General features: G+C 52.8%; 8 protein-coding genes across 8 annotated transcripts; 4 read left to right on the top strand and 4 right to left on the bottom strand.

The window, feature by feature from the left end:
* Positions 1-704: 704 nt before the first annotated feature.
* BDZ83DRAFT_717505 (phosducin family protein) lies at positions 705-1,537 on the top strand (the record flags this gene model as incomplete). The annotated part of the gene is made up of 2 exons (XM_060511956.1): positions 705-769; positions 820-1,537. 2 exons carry the CDS (start codon positions 705-707, stop codon positions 1,535-1,537), a joined length of 783 nt encoding a protein of 260 aa, XP_060367947.1.
* Positions 1,538-2,317: 780 nt separating this feature from the next.
* BDZ83DRAFT_180048 (leucine rich repeat family protein) lies at positions 2,318-4,270 on the top strand. The gene is made up of 2 exons (XM_060501518.1): positions 2,318-3,004; positions 3,056-4,270. Exons 1-2 carry the CDS (start codon positions 2,481-2,483, stop codon positions 4,125-4,127), a joined length of 1,596 nt encoding a protein of 531 aa, XP_060367946.1. The 5' UTR covers positions 2,318-2,480; the 3' UTR covers positions 4,128-4,270.
* BDZ83DRAFT_571784 (RNA 3'-terminal phosphate cyclase domain-containing protein) lies at positions 4,259-5,670 on the bottom strand (the record flags this gene model as incomplete). The annotated part of the gene is made up of 2 exons (XM_060504439.1): positions 4,259-5,403; positions 5,493-5,670. The coding sequence occupies 2 exons, from the start codon at positions 5,668-5,670 to the stop codon at positions 4,259-4,261; spliced, it is 1,323 nt and encodes a 440-aa protein (XP_060367945.1).
* A 2,006-nt stretch (positions 5,671-7,676) lies between these two features.
* BDZ83DRAFT_749684 (uncharacterized protein) lies at positions 7,677-8,346 on the bottom strand (the record flags this gene model as incomplete). Its single annotated transcript, XM_060513798.1, has 2 exons — positions 7,677-8,031; positions 8,087-8,346. The coding sequence occupies 2 exons, from the start codon at positions 8,344-8,346 to the stop codon at positions 7,677-7,679; spliced, it is 615 nt and encodes a 204-aa protein (XP_060367944.1).
* Positions 8,347-8,810: 464 nt separating this feature from the next.
* BDZ83DRAFT_179845 (uncharacterized protein) lies at positions 8,811-10,311 on the top strand. Its single transcript, XM_060501517.1, has 5 exons — positions 8,811-9,052; positions 9,132-9,449; positions 9,503-9,607; positions 9,784-9,786; positions 9,841-10,311. The coding sequence occupies exons 2-5, from the start codon at positions 9,304-9,306 to the stop codon at positions 10,232-10,234; spliced, it is 648 nt and encodes a 215-aa protein (XP_060367943.1). The 5' UTR covers positions 8,811-9,052; positions 9,132-9,303; the 3' UTR covers positions 10,235-10,311.
* A 1,010-nt stretch (positions 10,312-11,321) lies between these two features.
* On the top strand, positions 11,322-12,071 carry BDZ83DRAFT_749683 (AhpC/TSA family protein; the record flags this gene model as incomplete). Its single annotated transcript, XM_060513797.1, has 2 exons — positions 11,322-11,431; positions 11,522-12,071. 2 exons carry the CDS (start codon positions 11,322-11,324, stop codon positions 12,069-12,071), a joined length of 660 nt encoding a protein of 219 aa, XP_060367942.1.
* Positions 12,072-12,353: 282 nt separating this feature from the next.
* On the bottom strand, positions 12,354-13,567 carry BDZ83DRAFT_611400 (uncharacterized protein). Its single transcript, XM_060507657.1, has 2 exons — positions 12,899-13,567; positions 12,354-12,836 (listed from the first exon to the last, which is right to left on the bottom strand). Exons 1-2 carry the CDS (start codon positions 13,090-13,092, stop codon positions 12,617-12,619), a joined length of 414 nt encoding a protein of 137 aa, XP_060367941.1. The 5' UTR covers positions 13,093-13,567; the 3' UTR covers positions 12,354-12,616.
* A 4,276-nt stretch (positions 13,568-17,843) lies between these two features.
* On the bottom strand, positions 17,844-18,311 carry BDZ83DRAFT_649244 (uncharacterized protein; the record flags this gene model as incomplete). Its single annotated transcript, XM_060510255.1, has 1 exon — positions 17,844-18,311. One exon carries the CDS (start codon positions 18,309-18,311, stop codon positions 17,844-17,846), a length of 468 nt encoding a protein of 155 aa, XP_060367940.1.
* Positions 18,312-18,635: the final 324 nt, after the last annotated feature.

Genomic DNA, 18,635 nt, shown 5'->3' with positions numbered 1-18,635 from the left:
TTTCGCCACTCGCGTGTTCCCAATGCGGTCGGTTTGTTCGGGTTTCGTTTCGTCGTGGAAGAAGACAACATCACACGAGTGATGCCAGGCATAAAATGCCAAAGCAGCAGGAGGGCCTTACCATCTTGACTGATCTGATCGAGGATTGATTGATCGGTTATCGGATGCGAGTGCTGTCGGGCTTGACGGGAATCTGGTGGTGTTGAGAGAGCAGATTGTAGCACTCGCAAAAGAACGGTGATGATGGGGTGGTGGAATTGTGAGCCAGAGAGGGGACCCGTCCGCCAAAAATCCTCTCTCCGAGGACCCACATAAAAAATTTAGGGGAGGACAGTGTGCCGAGGAGGGCTGGATCACGGGACTTGACGCCTACACTTCAGCCCCGCCTGTGATTGGCCGTAGACATCATGCCCCGACGGTCTTACCTAATGCAAGTGCACTCGCAAACAGCTTGGTGAGGGCGGGGTGCCGGTGCTGGCCTGCCCGAGTCGCTGGTCACCTTTGAGCCGCTTCCATGTTCCATGTCCTTCTTTCCAGGCAGTTGGGTACTTAGGCATCTGCGACATTAACCTGCAACCTGAAGTCACTACCCATATCACTCGGTCGCGACAACCAAAGTTCTGCCTTCAGCCATCCGATTTTCGACACTTACACCTTTCCCATTTTACTGCGCTCACGCTTGTCGCATACTAAACACCGTCACAATGGCAGCGCCGATGGACCAGAGGATACAAGTACCGATCGATGATCCCAATGCAGACACCGAGTGGTATGTTATTTTGCGACAGCTACTCGGCGACTCCTGACACGTGCTGCCAGGAACGACATTCTCCGGAAACATGGCGTCATCCCAGAGAAGCCGCCCAGCCCGACTCCTATGATCGAAGAAGCCATCGCGGAAGGTCGCAGGTTAGCGCATGAGAACCGACTTGAAGGCAAGGATCTCGACGAGCTTGACGAGCTGGAGGATGACGAAGATGAGGCATTCCTGGAGCAATACCGTCAGCGCAGAATGCAGGAGCTCAACGAGCTTACCAAGAAGGCTCTCCACGGCACCGTGTATCCGATTTCGAAACCCGAATACTCGCGCGAAGTCACAGAAGCGTCCAACAACGGCCCTGTCTTTGTCAACCTGACGTCATCGCTGGGCACAAACGTCGAGTCGCGGGTGCTATCAGAGCTTTGGAAGCAGGCAGCGCAGGAATACGGAGAGGTCAAATTCTGTGAAATGCGCGCGGATAAGGCCATCGAGAACTACCCCGAACGGAACTGCCCGACGATCTTGGTCTACAAGAACGGCGACATTGCCAAACAGGTCGTAACACTTGTCCAGATGGGAGGCGTCAAGATCAACATGCTTCAACTTGATAACCTGCTGGTCGAGGTCGGCGCTGTACCTGAGACGGATATGCGTGTGGCCAAGCGCCGGAGGCAAGCAGAGGACGAAGAGGAGGAGAGGGCGATGGGTAAAGGCATCCGACAAGGAAACGTGTCAAAGTCCAAAGGACATGACAGCGACGATGACGACTGGGACTGAGAGATGTCCTCGGGTTATCAGTGCGAATGCGCCGTGATGTGTGGTAATACCCCGGGTGAGATGGATGGGACGAAATTGGTACCTCGATCATCCGCAGGCTTTACGGCATGCGCAGCTTGACTCACTATGAGTTCTGCGTCGCCACGTTTACCAAGTCATGGAACTTATTGGCCTCGTCTGTACCTTTCGCATGCACTGAGGTATTATGCTCTTCAGAATGAGGACTTGCCTCAATAAAGATGGTCAGGCCATACGCCAATGGAGAAACTGACGATTACCAAGAACTCAAACTTGATCACTATACGACCTAGGAAGCCTTCAGGTGAAAGTGAAAAGTAATGCAAAACGAGGGAGAGTGTCTTGGGCAGCTGGTGCTGAAATGTCACCATTTGACGAGGGGCTAATCTTGGTTCCTGGATTTCATGCATCTGATGCCCCGCGTGTTACCGCTGCGGAGACCCTGAAGGCTGAAGATAACGGCTATCGATTGGCCTGTGCATGGGTGGGGTCCAGGGTGTTCCTGACCCCGGGTCAAGGTAGGCTAGCCCGCTTTAGGGTAAGGCCTTCTAAGTTTGGGGAAGGCCAGGAGGCAAGTGTTGGTCGCGTCAAGACGTAAACAATGCCTTTTTCATGACTACTTGAGAGACAGGAAAAGTTGATAACTCCGAGGTCTTTCGAGCTTGCACTTTGACAGCTTCTGGAACTCAGTACAGGGGTGTTCGGAGCTATCTTCGGAGATCGTGTGAGCGGAAAACCCCTGTGGGACTTGACCCTGGCCGAACGCGTTCGAGCCCCCACCTGCGTCACGACACGCGCTGTCTCACTCGCGGGCGAGGGTCGTGGTGGCGGGCCTCGGACGGGAGCTTCCCAATCTCTTGGTGCCGGCTGGATCTCGCACACACTTCAGACTCGTCTCTCTTACATCTCCTTTCCAATCTTCGCCATGGCCGACGAACCCAGTCTTCCCAGCTTGTTGCCGTCCATCTCATGGAACGCCCAGACCCAAAGTTTTAGCAATAATCCGAGAAAGCGAAGGTACAACTTTAAAAGCCACTCTGTCGCGCCGCCGTCATGGTCCAACTCTAGTGACCCTGCCGTCTTTTCCAGCGACGACGACCCAGGTCTGGACAACTATGTCGAGGGACGGCGAAAGAAGAAGAAGTATGTAGGCTCTTGGTTCCACCAGCAGCCTGCATCCTCTGATTCTGCCACTGGGGAGCCGCGGCCAGCGCTGAGGGGCAAGCGAACCTTGAAGCGCGACCTGGACAGTGGTGTCTGGATGGGCAGCGACAGCACCGATGGCGACGAGAGCGTGATGATGATGCCTGATCTGCCGACGCAGTGCAAGCTACCTCAGCTCGACCGGGTAATGGCTCGGCGGCGCAACGTCATCTCGGCCGAGGAACTGGAGGCGCGGGAGAGGGTACAGCAATGTCTGGACTCTGGAACCGAGTACATTGATCTATCGTGAGTGTGTCATCCAACTGCAGGGACCTAAGTAGATCTGACTGTAAATAGCATGATGGGACTGAAGACTCTCACCGATGCCACCATTCGCCCTCTGTCCGAATTTTCCTGCATTCCCGTTGTTGCCGAAGGAGTACCGTTTGAGCAGAAGGATCCCGCTTTGCAGCTGTATCTGTACCGCAACCCTCTGCAGCGGCTTCCCGGGGCCATCTTCGACCTGGAGCACCTGACAGTGCTTTCGCTCCGTGGATGCCGACTACGGGAGTTGCCCCCTGCGATTGGCAAGATGCGGAGTCTTCGCACCCTGAACCTCGCCCAGAATTTGCTTAGATACCTCCCGGCCGAACTTCTGGATCTCATGGCAGCTCCCTCCGCCTTGGAAGAGTTGCTTCTACAGGGCAACCACTTCTTCCAGGCGGCTGAGCGACCTACGCTGGCTAATTTGGAAAGTCTTGAGAGCGACGCTTCGGTAGGCTCGGAGCTGACCGAGGCGTGGAAACCTGGCTTCGACGGTGTTGCGGGCAAGTTCTTTGTGCGATCGCCGGTCCACTACCTCGATAGCTCGGGCTTCTCGCACTCCGACTTCCGTCTTGACCCTGAGGGAGTGATCGTGCAGACGGAGCGGCTGGACGACGGTGGTGACAGCACTTCACTCATATCCCCACCGTCATCGGCACCCTACCACTCCAAGTCCGCTGGAAGAAGCGTTCCAAGTGCAAAGGGTAGTCGCGTTCCTAGTCTGATGGAACTGGCTTTGCGCAGCGCTTACAAAAGCTCCGACCTCAGCGACCTGCCCGACTACATCCCCGATTCGCTGCCTCACTTGCAAGCCCTACTCGAGCGTGCTGCCGACCAACGTGAAGTTGGCGGGCTTACCTGCTCTGCGTGCAAGAAGCCCTTCGTGGCCCCCACAACGCAGTGGCTAGAGTGGTGGCAGGTTTGCCTCGTTGAGAGCAGGCAAACCCAAGAAGGCCACGTCGTCAAGGCTCGTCCCTGGACGGACTTGGATGAAGAGAACGAGGGGGCTGTTCCGTTCTTGAGGAGAGGGTGCTCGTGGAAATGTGGCCCTGCCAATTTGAAGGAGGGACAGTGGACGATTGCTCCTGCGAGCAAGGCAGAGTGAGGGTTGGGAAATCAAAAATTGTTTCAGGGCATCTGTTACATGGCGCTTGTTATTGGCACGGAGTTGGAGGCAGACTTATTTTGTGTTTTTTTATTCAGGTTTCAGGTTGTGTTGTTCGATATCCAGTTTTCTTAGCTGAAGCTCGTTCCAACCCCTTTGCATATCGTCCCCTTGTTATACCATTCCACCGCAGGCAAGATCTCAGACGCCACCCATCTCGCCGTCTGAGCATGCAAGCTGCCGTATCCGAATGGCTTATCCGTCTTATCCTTCCTCATTCTCTCCCCTAGATCCAACTCCGCCATATCTTGACTCGCAACCTCCAGGTCATCGCCACTACCGCTGCTCGGCGCAGCAGCATGTGGGAACGACGTTGTCCCTTCCGCCAAAGCCTGGAAGATGATGAGCTGATCCTGTAAGTGCTTGTCCACTGTCGACCCAGGTATCAGAAGCTCATTGACCAGTTTGAATACGACCCTGCGGCTGAGCTCCACCACGCAAGCCAAGCTCACAGGCGCAGGTCCATGTTTACCCTGCCTGTGCGAAGCCACAGATACGTAATCGTCGCTGCCCCAACTTAACGACCCGGAGGCGTCGCGGGCTACGAGTAGGGCGTATACCTGCTTCTCGCTGTGTGAGTCCTCAAAGTACTTGAAGTTGATCTCTGCGTCAGGGAAGGTGAGGGTGATGTCTTTTGTTAGTGTCTCTTGCAGGGGAGTTTCCGTGTGAGAGGGAACTATCATGGTGACGTCTATGCGGTGTACTACATTGCGAAGGTCTGAGGGCGTGCCTTTGTATGGATTTCCTGGGGGCGAGACCTGACGCAACGGCTGGCCTGGTTTTAGGGGGTGAATCGTGAGCGCGATGGAGCCCCGGGTCTGGGGTCCGCGACTCCACCCACGCTTCAACACGTTCCGGTCGACGCGTACGCCCTCGAACGAAGATTCCAGGCGTGGGAGGAGAACTTGGTCGAGGTACTCGTACGAGAGCGAGAAGTCTACGTTCGTCCCGCCCTGAACTTCGAGCTCGGTTGGTTTAGCTTCGTCTCCGCCTGCGAAGAGAAGGAATGGGAGGATGGCCTGGAGAATCAGGAGTGTGCTCGCCGCGCTCGTGTCCGCCACGATCTTGATCTTGCGGGACTTGTTGACTAGAGCGGCGGAGGGCGGGAGACGGGGGATGAAGGTCAGGGTGCTGCTGCCTACGGAGAGGCCTTCTACCTCTGCGTCTGTTGCTTCTGCTAGCCACCGGATTGCGGTGACGTGTTGGGCTTTGAGACCTGTGTTTTGTTGTTGTTAGTCTACGAGGTTATTGAGACGGGCTGTGTATAAGTGAACGCGTGGTGCTCACCGCCTCCTTTGCTACTACTGCTGCCGCCTTTCTTACTCCTCCCACTACCACCTCCGCCACGCGAAGGACGATTCCCTCTTACGTTTGTGATGCGCACTGGTTGGGTAGTGACTGCTGCGAGGGCTATGGCGACGCGGACTAATTGACCGCCTCCTTCGCCGGTCCGCCCGTCAATTTCGATGGGCTTGCGGGACATGGTTTCTCTTGATTCGGATTGATTGAGTATGTTGTATAATGGGGATACTTGAAACCTTGGTTCACGGGGGTAAGCGGTGCTAGGTAGTGATTGGGCGCAAGTCCGAAACCTAACGGAATGTCCGTCTTACGTATAGTGAAGTTGCCGGCGCAGGTGAGAATTGGCTGCTTTAGTTGCTGAAGAGGGATGTTTTCAATGAGCTTTTAGGAGAAAGACATTGAAGTCCCCGGATAAATAAGGTATATTCAGCTTTGAGTTCGGACGCCATTTTGACTCATACGCCGAGTGTTGGTTAGGTCCCTCGTATTACTCGTGCGGCTAACTACTACCAAAAGATCCGTTGCGGATGAGTAACTAGGCATCAGTATAATGATCTTAGTGATCCAAATCCTTCGTGTGTTGGAAAGGACGTAGACTCATTTCGTATTCCTCTGAATACTGCGCCCCCAGGATGGCATGCTCACCGTCTAAAGGCAACGCTCGCGTGCTCATGGCCAGGTACAAAAGCAGACCGAGTTCCTATTTCTGCCACAATGCCATGCAGTCTAACATTTGTCTTCTACTGCCTTTCAGTACCAACTGTTTGGTGCATTTTTTCCCTTTCCTAGCGTTTGCTCCTTCCTAGTGGTGTGATGCATTGGCACCTGCCGCAAACAGAAGATCCGGAAGTCTAAGTTTCGGCGAGACCCGCCAAAATCGGCGCCGCTTTGACCTTACCGGAGATCATTTCAACCTCGTATCTTCCCTTCCACCTTGAGGCCTCCATGAAGGGACTTGTTGATGTCGCCATCTTCGCCTACGAATGCCAGCGAGATAATGCGCGATGCTCTCCCCATGAGGCAACTTTTCTGCACAGCATTGCTTTGCCCCGGCGCACAACGGAGATCATTTCTGCAGAGACAGGGGTCCTTCTATGACAGAGGGACCAATCACCACCGCGATGATGAACAAAGTTCACTGCACTCAGGGTTCAACCAACAGCCGGCGGCGCCGGTAATAGGGCGCAACTGAGACCCGTGGACCGCTGTGAAGGCCGAGGCCCCGGAGTTGTCTGCCGCCGCCACGGCACAGCCTCAGCCCCCCTCAGCTGTAGCACCTCGCATCCCAATGCCGCCGCCGCCGAGTCATGCCGAGGACGACGTCGACCATTCGAGTTGTCGAGCTGAAGAGTGGAGGCAAAATTTCTTGAGATAGAGGCGAAAACCGCGAATGATTTGGAAGAGGGCGGACAGCCATTTTTATAAGTTGCGAATTCCTTGCTGTCTGCCTAGGCTCAGTCAGCCTATGATTCGATCAGAGAAGTCGACCAGCGAAACATCTCAGGACAGCCCACTTACATTCAACCAGTGATGTTCGAAGCAGCCAAGCAAAACAGGAACAACGACACGCCTTAGACTTTAACGTGGCATGGAGCCGCAGAATGCGCCGCTTGTTTGAGTCATTCTTTTGACTACATACCATGGAGTCATGAGAGTATAAAGATCCGACCCGCCTCACATATGGACGATGTCCTGGACGCTTTGCAGTATTGTGAAGTAAGATATGCTTAACAAGTCTATTTGTATTGAATGATTAACCCAAAGTCGGAAGCAAACGATGTCGATGAATAGCAAAGCAAGGATACGACCTGACAACCCGAATCTCAATGTAAGTCAAACCTATCGAGACATTCGCTTCTATTAGTCCTCTCTTTCCCTTACTCCTTGCCTTCAGAAGCTATAATGCCCCCCAAGAACGAACATCATCTGCGCCGAACTGTCTTTTTTGTTTACTTCTTAGGGGTCCTCGCGAACCACTCTCTGTTCTTAGAAGGTGCAAAATCTATGGCAAAGGAAACGGTCTATCGTCAACACAGCAAGTCATTGACATATCCAACTGAGGCGAGTCTATTTGAGCCGCTACAAGTGTAGCTGGTTTCAAACACGACTGATAAAGAGAGTCAGAAGAGATATGGCAAGTGTCAAACGATGATGCGTACCTAGGCAGGGTTCGGCAAAGAGCCGGCTCTACTTATGACGACGAGACGAAGAGGAATGATGCCTGCTTCCGGAGGCCGATGAACCCCCGCGTCTGTCATCCCTTCTACTTTGGCTTTGGCTTTGGCTCTGGCTCTGGCTTTGGCTTGGAGTGAAGTCGATATCAAGGGTGAGGGCGTATGTGGATGTAGGTTGATACGGCTGGGTCGCTGTCGATGGTTGACCCTGAAATCTGTGGTCGAAGTTGGCGATCTGCTCTTGGTGGTTGATACGATAACCGGAAGGGGGTTGCGTGGTGGCCGGGAGAGTTCGAGCGTATTCAGCACGTTGTTGACGGCTATAAGCCACGTCTGCGTCCCTGACGGGATCGCCGTACTGCATTCCACTATTCCTTCGTTAGAAGAACCCAAGAAGATAAGTCATTGCTGGGATCAACGTACCCTTGGCTCCCTGTTGAGCTATTCCACGAAGGCTGACTCAAGCTATCGGTGTAGACGGGGTACGGCGCTGAGGTCGAGGATGAGGGCTGATGAGCGTATTGTTGCCCGCTGCCCGCTTGTCTAGACACCGGCGCGGTCGCCGGCCAACCGTTGTACTGAGTGGTAACGTAGGGTTGGCCTGGACCATACGGAGATGGAGCCGAGACCGTCGTGGTCTTCCTTGATGACTTGCGACCGGAGTCTGAAGATCTGTGACTCATATTGATGGTGGTTGGATGCGTTTGGATGCTTGAGGAAAGTATTGAGAAAGGCTGTTTGGTGATTGTCTTCTGGGCATCAGCTCAATGTTGGTCTGAAGAAGGACTTTATACAGATGTGTGGACGAAGAGTCACTCGACACCCCAGGCAGCAATAGCACCAGCCGAGTGGCATCCTCAAGCAAGGTGCACACTGGTGGCCGGCGAAGCTTAAGGTAGGTAGACGTTAATCCACTTCCGAACTCCCACTAAGACGCCTCGCAGGACTTTACGTACTGGACATAGCCAGTCCTAGGCTCCGTGCATCCCCTGTCGACGGTCTCCGGCATCCAGGCGATGAATTCGAACCCCCCGCCCCCTGGTCGCAGCGTTTCACTAGCGAACCTGGGTTTGTTGATGCCACAGTTGACTCGTTGAAGGTTCGAGGAGGGATGTATGACCACTGATGGCAAGCAGGGACGAGAGGAGAGGAAGCAGGAGCTTGTTGTCAGAGTGGGGACGAACTTGGGTCGCCTTGGTTCGCAGAGCGGTCCGCCTTACTCTTAGGTAACGCCGCTATGCTGCCGTCGATGCTGTAGAGTCGCCGTTAGCCTTTAGGCAACGAACTCTTGCCGCCAAGGAATACTCGAAGCTCATGATAGAGAAAGAAAAAAAGAGGAAGCGAGACGGTGCCATGCCATGGTCATGAGGCGGAGCACAGGCTGTGTGTGTATGCCCTAAGCTGTTGCGGTGAAGCTTTGCTGCTTCGGTCAACGTCTTTGGCACTGATGCTGACGGACCAGCGCAAGCTAACACTGCCACCTCAGTTTCCCAGACGGCTCACCCTGGGAATGACCAGACGGCCACGTTGGGGGCTAGTCAGCCCAAGAATCAGCCCGGGTGAACAAGCCACCCTTGGGTCCTGTGGCAGAGCCGAAAGTTGAAGATGTCAAGCCGCATTGGAAATGTCAGGGTGGCAAAATGACGAAGAAGGCCTGGAGAAAGGGGGCAGTGGCATCGGTGCTTCTTTATGTTCTGAAATATCCAATATTTGTTGAACTCAGCGTCATCTTACTCACGGAAGCCCACAAGCGGGGTTGCGTTGTTGGAATTCCAGAGAGGTTGGAGTGCGTGACCCAATCTGGAACACGCAGCGAGTACGCCCGCAAAAGCACGGCAGCTCGCCAACCTGCAGAAACATCCCCTCGAGTTCGACCATTCTTCATAACCAACGGGTCTCTTCATCTCAGCAAGAATGCGCCGTTAGACAACGATTGGCAAAACTGTAAGAGTTCAAACATTGATCTCCGAGGCACACAGCTGCTGCACTGAGAACATGGGCGTTTTCCAGCTTCCGCCGAGCTCTCTAACAAGCCGACCGGGAGGGAGTACAGCACTCCCTGGGAAGACACTGAGAGAGCCTGCCTGCGCTTGCATCGAATGCTGACAGCCGACATGGAGCAGGTATGCAGCTGCCCCTCTTTGGGAATCGAGATACATCCTTACTGTGTCACTGAGTCAACCTTGGGTGACGGCGCCGGCTGTGCGCGCAGCATCAGCCACAAGCGCAAAGAATACGAGATCTTGCATTGTCCCATTGCGAAAGGTTGAGACGATGGATAGAAGGGCATTCGACGGTTTATGCCTACGGACACGGAGCACGGGGTGGCAGCCAGCTCTCTCCACATCACCTACGAGCCCCGGGAGCCGTGTGAGACTGGCTGGTTGGAGAAGCCTACGGAGTACGGGGCATGGAGTACGGAACTCGATTCTTCGCAGTGTGGGAGTGGGCGTTCTGCTACCTGGGAATGCTGCGCTGCCCCGCTCACACATTGCTTTTCCCTCTGTGCCCCCCAGCATGCCTTGCAGAAAGACTCGCAGTCACCAGTATCACATCGCACGGGAGGCGTGATCTACCGTCAATCCGGCCTGCGTGAGCAAACAAGTTCGCAGATGAGCTACATCACTGCATTCAGCCATGAAGGTTCTTGCAGAATCCCGCACAGGCGTTCGCAGTTCTCGATCTTTGCTATGGTCATGCTGTAGGTTGGAGGATCCGGTCAATCTCATTGGTTGCGCAAGCGCCGGCGATCATCAATCATCATCATCACCAGCAGCAGCAGCAACCAGCAGCAGCAGGCTATGGTGTCAATTCTCTTTCTGTTAGGATGACAAAGCCTACGTGCAAGTGGGAAAACCATTGAGCTGTGGTACGTGCTAATTGAGCACATCCGTACGCTCAATTCTTAGTCCAACAAGATTTAGGGTAGGTGACACGCTCTGTCCCGACCTGGAGGTCTGGCTTCACCTCGATACCATTAAGCTTCCTTCTTACCCTTGCTCTGGGCAGAATTTTCCATGCAATACTTTTACTTAAGTAAGCGTCAATGAAGGCGTGCCCCATTTGATGCAATGAGCCTCGAAGTCGACACTCAAGTTGTTTGAGCTTGCCGTTCGAACGAGTGGAAAGTGAAAGCTATCGCAGTCCAGGGAAGAAACGACATTGTCGTCAATGGAACGGACTTGAATGTACGATCTGCCTCATGAGAGCGCTGTTCCGTCTGAGTTTTGTTGGCTCTTTGAGCGACATGAATCTCAACAACACAATCAACTGCTCTTCAGCTGCCACCGTTACACAAGCTCACGTTACCTTAAGGTAGGTACGATAATCGCAGGATCTTATCTTTAACCCCACTTACCTAGGTAGGTTATCGTGAAACTCTAAACCACCAAAAGCGCGTCGCGTTGAGCACTTTAACACATCACGCCATGACCAGTGAAAGATTAGCGAAATGAGACCATGGAGCAATCTGTGGACCCAATGGCAAAAGAAGGTATCCACAACGTCCGGGATCTGAGTCGGAAGCTTGAAATCAGTGAAACATAGATAAGGAAAATTTCCGCCTCCTGGCGCAGAGCTACCGACACTGTCATCATCTCATCCACATTAGCTAGCTCTCTTCTTTCCCGTCCCAAAGATACACGTTTTTGCCGTCACAATGTCTTCTACCGCCTTCGTTCAGCGCCCTGCTCCAGCCTTCAAGGCCACCACCGTCTTCCCCGGCGGCGAGTTCAAGGACATTCAGCTGTCCGACTACTTGGGACAATGGTATGTGGATTCACGCCGAACTAGTCGTAGCGAAACGGCGCGTCGAAAATGAGACAACCTAAAGCTAACTCATCAATCTCTTTTTTTCAGGGTCGTCCTCCTCTTCTACCCCCTTGACTTCACCTTCGTCTGCCCGACCGAGATCATCCAGTACAACGACGCGCTGCCTCGCTTCAGCGCCATCAACACCACCGTCCTCGGCGTCTCGACCGACTCCCACTTCTCCCACCTGGCCTGGACCGAGAAGCCCCGCAAGCAGGGCGGCCTCGGCTCCGACCTCCAGCTGCCCCTCGTCGCCGACAAGTCCCACAAGATCTCGCGCGACTACGGCGTCCTGATCGAGGAGGAGGGCGTCGCGCTCCGCGGCCTCTTCATCATCGACCCCAAGGGCATCCTCCGCCAGATCACCGTCAACGACCTGCCCGTCGGCCGCAACGTCGAGGAGACTATCCGCCTTGTTGAGGCTTTCCAGTTCACCGACGAGCACGGTGAGGTCTGCCCCGCCGGATGGATGAACGGCAGCAAGGGTATGAAGGCCGACCCCAAGGGCAGCCTGGAGTACTTCGCTGCTCAGGGCGAGACCAACGGTACCAACGGCCACACCAACGGTAACGGCCAGAAGAGAGCGAGAGTCGAATAAATATCCTTCTGAGTCCAGGAAGGGCGGCGAACAAGGGTACGAGTGTATAGACTATAGATGTAGAAACTAGACTTGTAGAACACTAGAACTGCTATGCCAGATGTAAAAAGTATTACGCTGGTTGAATCAACCTACAGCGTTTCAACCCCAAGCTTCCTGACCGACGTTCGCCGTTTGACGTGATGTCATGTCGGAGATTAATGTAAGCTAAGGTGGTCAGGTCAGGGCCAAGAGAGGGCGTGTGTCGGTCTGGACCCACCAGTGACATCCCAAGTACATATGTCCCAATCAAGAGCAGTGCTCTAAGTAAAGGTTTACACTGGATTGACTAGAATTACAAAAAAGAAGACAGTAATGCTATGCTGCACAGTTGAAATGCACTGATGTGAAGGGAAGAGTTGTACAAACATGAGGAAATCACATCCAAGGTACTATACAAGACTAAGAGAACACCAAGAAGTCTAAAACCCCAAGATTTCCAGAGCAGAAACTGCCGTATCCGCTTGTACACTTTAGCAACGTGGTACTATGTCGATGTCCATCGCCTACTTGCTGTTGTAAAATGGCTTGAGGGTCTCGTCAATCTTTTTCTTGGTGTTACTCCTATGCTTATTCCGAGTCGATCGACCGCCTTCTCGTAGTTCCTCCCGGTGTCTCCGTTCTTTCTCTTGCTTCTTCACATACTTGACAGTCTCCTTTCCTCCGCCTCGAGTAGATGAGGAAGCCGCAGTGAGTTCGTCGTCGTCGGCGTAGTCTCCGTGGAAGCTATGATGAAGTATGAGTAAGTTCCGCATCTTGTATGCCTCAGGGGTGACGATGTTCAATACCTTCCAGCCTCTGCTGTGTTGTCTTCATGCTGATGATAGCTTGGGCGTTGCTCGGCATATTGGGCTTGATGATATTGCTGGGTCGAAGCTTGGTTTACATTTGTGTAGGATGATTCCGTGTAGGGATACCATTGCCCATCGCTTGCTTGGTAATACAGTCGGCCGTCGGTGCCGTATTGGATAGAAGATGACATAGCTGGTTCCTTGAAGATGAAGCAAAAGAGAGCAACAGGTGTAGCAATCGAAGACGAGAACTTGGCAATAAATGATGTAGATATTTGCGTTGAAATGACGATGAGCGAAATAGCGGCTTGTTGTCGTCGGACGACGATGCGTCCCCGTCATATTTATAGTTTGGCCAGTGACACCAAGCTTGATGTGTGCTCGTGGGACCGTGACAACCTTAGGCGTCCTGTCTATCCATGACCAGAATATCTCGAGCCCTCCCGAACGTGGGTCATCGTACTGAGCTTCGACATCGAATCGATAAAACAAGGCCAAGGCCGTTGCCGTGGATGGAGGATAGTGTCGTTTGAAGTTAGGGATAACCCTGGCCCACTGTCGGTGAAGGATGTCGTCAAGCTTTCTCGAACCGAATGTGTCATGAAGGAGCGGCTATCATAGACTAGGTGATAGGTCAGCTTTTGGAAAATGCAAAGTAAAGAGCAACATAGATCACGAGACAGGGGAGGGATACCGGAACATGGGGCCGATCAACAGCTTCGTTTTTAGGTGCACTGGCAGCACTGCCGAGGCAGACTGCTGCGGCCGTTCGACATGGTATCGCTTGCTAGGAGAACCATAGCCCATGACCAAATCACTCTGCTGGAGCAGAGACTGTCTTCCTGTTGCACCAGAGAAGACGAGTGTCTACCGGTCCGCTGACATTTGTGGACCGCCAGGTTGCATGCGCTGCTATGACGCTGGAGGCAGGTCCACAGCCACAGTCAAAACTTGAACGCAGTTCTGTGCCGCAGATGAAGGAGCTGTGTTCGTTGTTGATGCCGGCGCTCTCAAGGGTATAGCAGATTCGGAGAAGAATAACGGCCACTGCCGGGGGTGTTCACTGCAAAAGGACCACTGAGTCCCCTGAGGTCGTGATACCCTCGATGTTGAGCCGTGGCGAAGGATGGAGAGTCGGGGAGGCCGAAGGTGAACCTGGAAAGATGATCTGGCACAAGCTGGGGCCGTTGGGGTCTAATATCTCAGAACAGCAAGGATTCAGTAAGCTCTGCAGCCGAAAACCTGGCTGTCGGTATACAAAACAGATGATCTTGCGGCAGGCTGTGGAGGGATCTGTGTTGGCGCCCATCCTACGGACGGTTTGCTCCCTGTTGATGTTGTAACGGGCGGCTAGTAAATCCGCCTTTGATAGTCTTCCGGACAAGGAAGTTGCAATTGTGAAGTCTTGAAACAAAGTTGTCATCCACGGCTGCCATTCTTTGCGCCGGAAATAATCAACTAAGAAGACTGATCTGTGTTGGTGTCTGCATGATGACCAAGAGGGGAATTAGACTTGACCATGGATGATTGAGGCACAGCAGACGCAGACGGCACAGTAAAGCCGTCTTGACTGACGGAAAATTATCTCAAATCGCCTGACATGCCGGTGCAGTTGGAGGGAAGGCAAATCTTCGCCAAGCTCGTCTTTACCTTCTCCTCAAGCCTCGGGCCAGAGCAACAATAATCCAGCTCTCGCAAGAGTTGTGATTCCCCGCATTGTAGAGACATGTTTCTCAACGACAGCCGCTCGCGTGGGAGCTGTCGATCTAGCTCACCTCAGCGTTCCAGCGCCACAGGTGCTTCAGCTATCTGCAAGATTTCGGAGATCCTTACCTCTGTCGGCAGGCTGGCGTTCTCGATCGGTAGACCGATGTGACATTGCCAAAGAGATTGAAGTCAAGACAGCGCTTAGAGTTGATCATTGATCCCAGAAAACGCCAGTGCCATGCCATCGGATTTCTTTCTCCAGGATGTTTCAAGATTGACGAGGGTGGCTTTTGTCCGTGGGTCGCAAGTCTTTTTTACGACTTTCCTCTTCGGCGGCAATGTCCAAATCCCATCTTGTTTCCATGGAAAACGGGCCGCATGGTATCAAGGGGGGCAACGGGCCGACCGCTGCTAATTCTTGCGTGCCGAGATGAATTGTGGAATAGACGCAGGCAAAGCAGATCCATCACATTTATCGATTTCTTTTTGTACATAGCTGAACTGTAAAGGTCGGGAAAATTGGGGTCTGTCTCAGTCGATGCAACCCTCATTGTGTGCAGTAGTGGTGTTGCCGAGCTTCCAACAAGCGAGAAATCACAGCACCCAGGCTTCATTTTCCGGCCTACAGCTTGAAGGTATGCCGCGACATGCCAGTCCGCTCGTCAAGTGGTGATAGCCCAAGATGTCCAGTGCGGATTTCTCTAATAGAGAAGCGAATTAGGCAGGTAATTAAAATGGTTTCTAAACGATTCCGATCGTTGCTTTACACTATCAAGCTCAAGTCTGGTACGTCTATCAGAAGAGGAGTCTACAGCCGCAGAGTTTCGCCTTTCCACACAAGGTGTCCTCGCCACACCAATTCATTATTATGAGCATCTCTAAGAATCCAGAGTCACGTTGCATTCCAGCAACCACGCGTTCGCCACTCGAGAATCCGATGCTTCTGCTCCATCTACTCCGTACGTAGATAGGTAGATGACACCCAAGATCATGAGCAATGAACTGCGGTTAAGACCTTGAACAGAGTCCTAACAAAAATAGTTATGCTCTGTGGCTACATGTCAGTACATGGACGTCGACCTAAAACGTGAGCTCGCTTGCATTGCGCCTCTCCTTGCTGGGGTCCGGTGGAAAGATCACTTGCCTGAGTAGTCTCAGCCTGATTTGATGCGCTGCATCAGCGACCCCCTTTCGCAAAGTCTCCCTTGTTTCCCCCAGTCAACCGCTTAGATTTGGCGTCTTCAGACGGTTTGAGAGGTTGCAAAAGAGAATCTAACCCGGGGATGGCGCTCAGCGCGCTTGCAGCCGCAATTTCCCCCTCAATCCTGGCCTGCTTGCCAGAGGTGCTTCGATCTGCAAGCCTCTCATGCGCACGCTGCACGGCATCCACGAAGTCAGTGAGTGAATGCGTAGGATGCCACATTTCTGCAGACCCATGCTCGCCATGGCTTGAATGGCCATCCACAAGGATATTCATAGATGATCTGGAAGTGTTTTAGACAAGCACATTCAGAGAAAGAAGTAGGCAATACCCACGCTGCGGATCCATCCTGGGCCCCATTATAGCTAACAGCGCTGAGTGGATGGCCTTGCAAGGCTGGAGTGGAATGACGAGGGCTCACCATCTTCACCGCTAGAGTTTCGAGCTTTCTGATGGTGGGTGAGCAAGACTTGGGGTCCAAGGAAAAAGCCACAATGGATGAATGGGTGTGAAGAGGGTTTTGTAGAGCCCGCTGTGTCATGTACGCTACCTCTCACTCTCCTCGAGAAGTCAAGCTTGCTCCCACCGACTGGAAGGCTCACATGCCCTCCTGATGTTAGAGGGGCAGAGCGCACGCCCCTATGAGCCCTGCTTGTGGTCAAAGTGCGTAGAGGCATAGTATGGTTACGCTGCGCTTTCTGCTAAAAAACTACTCAGGACTCAAGTCACTTGAACCCCTGAGGAAGCCATGAAGGCCAGCGTGTGGATCCGAGCGAGTACGACAGAAGCCTTCAAATGGGAAGTTCCCATCGACCACCCAAATACAAGACTGCTCCCTACCAATATGAGGCAGAAGTGATGGAGCTAATGCCGAAGTAAGAAGGACGAGGCGATATTGAGGAATACGAACGTTGCCTTATCTTGGGAACCTGGAGTAAGGGGGCTTGTATTGGACGAGAATGAAGTGGAAGTACACTCCTTCTCGCATTATGCCTGATGATACAAACATACAACGGGAGCACTCACCGCCCCGGGGTGTTGGCGTCTTTTAGTCTTGCCCTCTGAGCTGTGAATAGTAAGACACCAAGGTCACTCGGAGGTGCGGCCATGAATCTGAGTCGTCCACAAGGTAGGAAGCCCCATTCTCCTGCCTCCTCCTAAGCCCCTTTGAGGCTTCTGAAGGAATGTTGAGCGCCCTACACATTGCCAGCACATCATGGCGGCCCTTCCATCCAACCTGTTTGCCCACCTTCACCGAGTTTCTTTCACTTTTCGAACACCTCCCCGGGCTGGCGCTGCCGTGCTTCTCATAGCACCAAGCAAGGCTGCCTAGCCCCCTCGCGGTAACTGCTGGGCATTTGGATTGGCATTGTGTGTGGTAAAAACGAGGCGAACTCTTACGCTCTGGTATACCTGGAAAGAGCAGCGAGCATAGGACTTTGGGGCACCGGTGAGTGAAGGCTCTCCAGGAGGGGTGTCGCTAACTTGAGATACTCACAACAGCTGGCTACACCCTCTGGTCACTGAGTACCTACTTTCAACGAAACTTTCAAGCGCTAGTCTGACTAGGATACCAAGTCACGAGAGGTTGAAGAATGATGTCACCTTGCGAACCAAAATGACTGATGATACAAACACTCAGCTCGTGGTATGAAACAATCAGTTACAGCACTCGGGAAAAGATATAAGGGAGTTGTGCCCCCGATATCCTGCAAAATGCGAAGGACAATGCTCGCAGTATTCTCAAGAAAGCTGTCTGATATGCCATAGTTGACGCCAATATTCACATTAATCACGCAGATAATGTAACAATATCTGAGTTTCAGGTTAAGCTGCTGTGAAATTTGATGGACCAATACAGGAAGCTACTCTTTCGGTCTAACTAAATGATGGCCGACTTGTTAAAAACATGTGAATGAATTGATCAAATTATCACCAGCCTTTACGATATTTGATCCATCCATCGAAACCTTGAAGAATGAGCTTGAGCATGGTCATGTCCAAGTGACCCTCATATTCTAGCTTCACTGGCATCTAAGGGGTGACCTTGATGACATCGCCAGGGCGCATAGCACTTCCAAGGTTGTAACGAGTGTCGTGGGTGTACTGTCTAAGAGGGAAACCACCGCCAATCGGGTCGTCAAAGGCGAGCGGGATGCTGCCGGGAGCCGGAGTCGTGCCATCAATGGTCCAATAAAAGACGACGTGGTTGACAGCCAGGTCGTAGAAGAGGTGAAGCAAGATGACGGCGCCCTTGTAGGCGACGCGCTTGTAGTAGCCGGTGTCCGCAGAGAGAGTGATATCAGTGGCACGCTTCTCGATGCCACGGACCTCGAGGTCGACGATCTTGTCGGCGTCGAGGTTGGAGATGTCCCCAGGAATGCGGACGTCGAGAGCCTGGCTATCGACAGGCGTAGCGACATCTCTATTAGAGAGAATGGGGCTGGCCTGGACGAAGCCAGCGACCTGCAGAGCAGCAATGAGAGCAGTGGTGTAACGCATCTTGAATGTTTAACGTGGAGATTGCTATACAAGCGTTAGTCTAACTACCTTAAGTAATAGAGCTTGAGGGCAAGGAATTGAAGGGCGCAATCTACCTTTCAAGCTGTGTTAAGCGGTTCTGGGTGGTAATGAAATGACGGGTGAGTAGAGAGTGACTAAATAAGTAATGATCAAAGAAAGACTGGTGAGTTGGATGTGCCTGATGTAGGATGGAAATATCAATATTGGCCCGGAAGGAAGACGTCTTAAATATTATAATCGTGTCATAGACACATAAAAAATCACTCTGTGAGCCCCTGACAACCCTGGGTCAAGTTCCATGAC

This window comes from Colletotrichum acutatum (genome assembly GCF_030867785.1).
Source record: "Colletotrichum acutatum strain CBS 112980 chromosome Unknown BDZ83scaffold_21, whole genome shotgun sequence".
Lineage (NCBI taxonomy): Eukaryota > Fungi > Ascomycota > Sordariomycetes > Glomerellales > Glomerellaceae > Colletotrichum > Colletotrichum acutatum.
This window is presented reverse-complemented; position numbering and strand designations above follow the sequence as displayed.

Bases quoted from the DNA above. Each gene is read 5' to 3' on its own strand.
- BDZ83DRAFT_180048 (XM_060501518.1), top strand. From the start codon at position 2,481: ATGGCCGACGAACCCAGTCTTCCCAGCTTGTTGCCGTCCATCTCATGG. The intron at 3,005-3,055 runs GTGAGTGTGTCA...GACTGTAAATAG, and splicing joins ACCGAGTACATTGATCTATC to CATGATGGGACTGAAGACTC.
- BDZ83DRAFT_179845 (XM_060501517.1), top strand. From the start codon at position 9,304: ATGACGAAGAAGGCCTGGAGAAAGGGGGCAGTGGCATCGGTGCTTCTT. The intron at 9,450-9,502 runs GTGCGTGACCCA...AAAGCACGGCAG, and splicing joins GGAATTCCAGAGAGGTTGGA to CTCGCCAACCTGCAGAAACA.
- BDZ83DRAFT_611400 (XM_060507657.1), bottom strand. From the start codon at position 13,092: ATGTCATCTTCTATCCAATACGGCACCGACGGCCGACTGTATTACCAA. The intron at 12,837-12,898 runs GTATTGAACATC...ACTTCATCATAG, and splicing joins AACACAGCAGAGGCTGGAAG to CTTCCACGGAGACTACGCCG.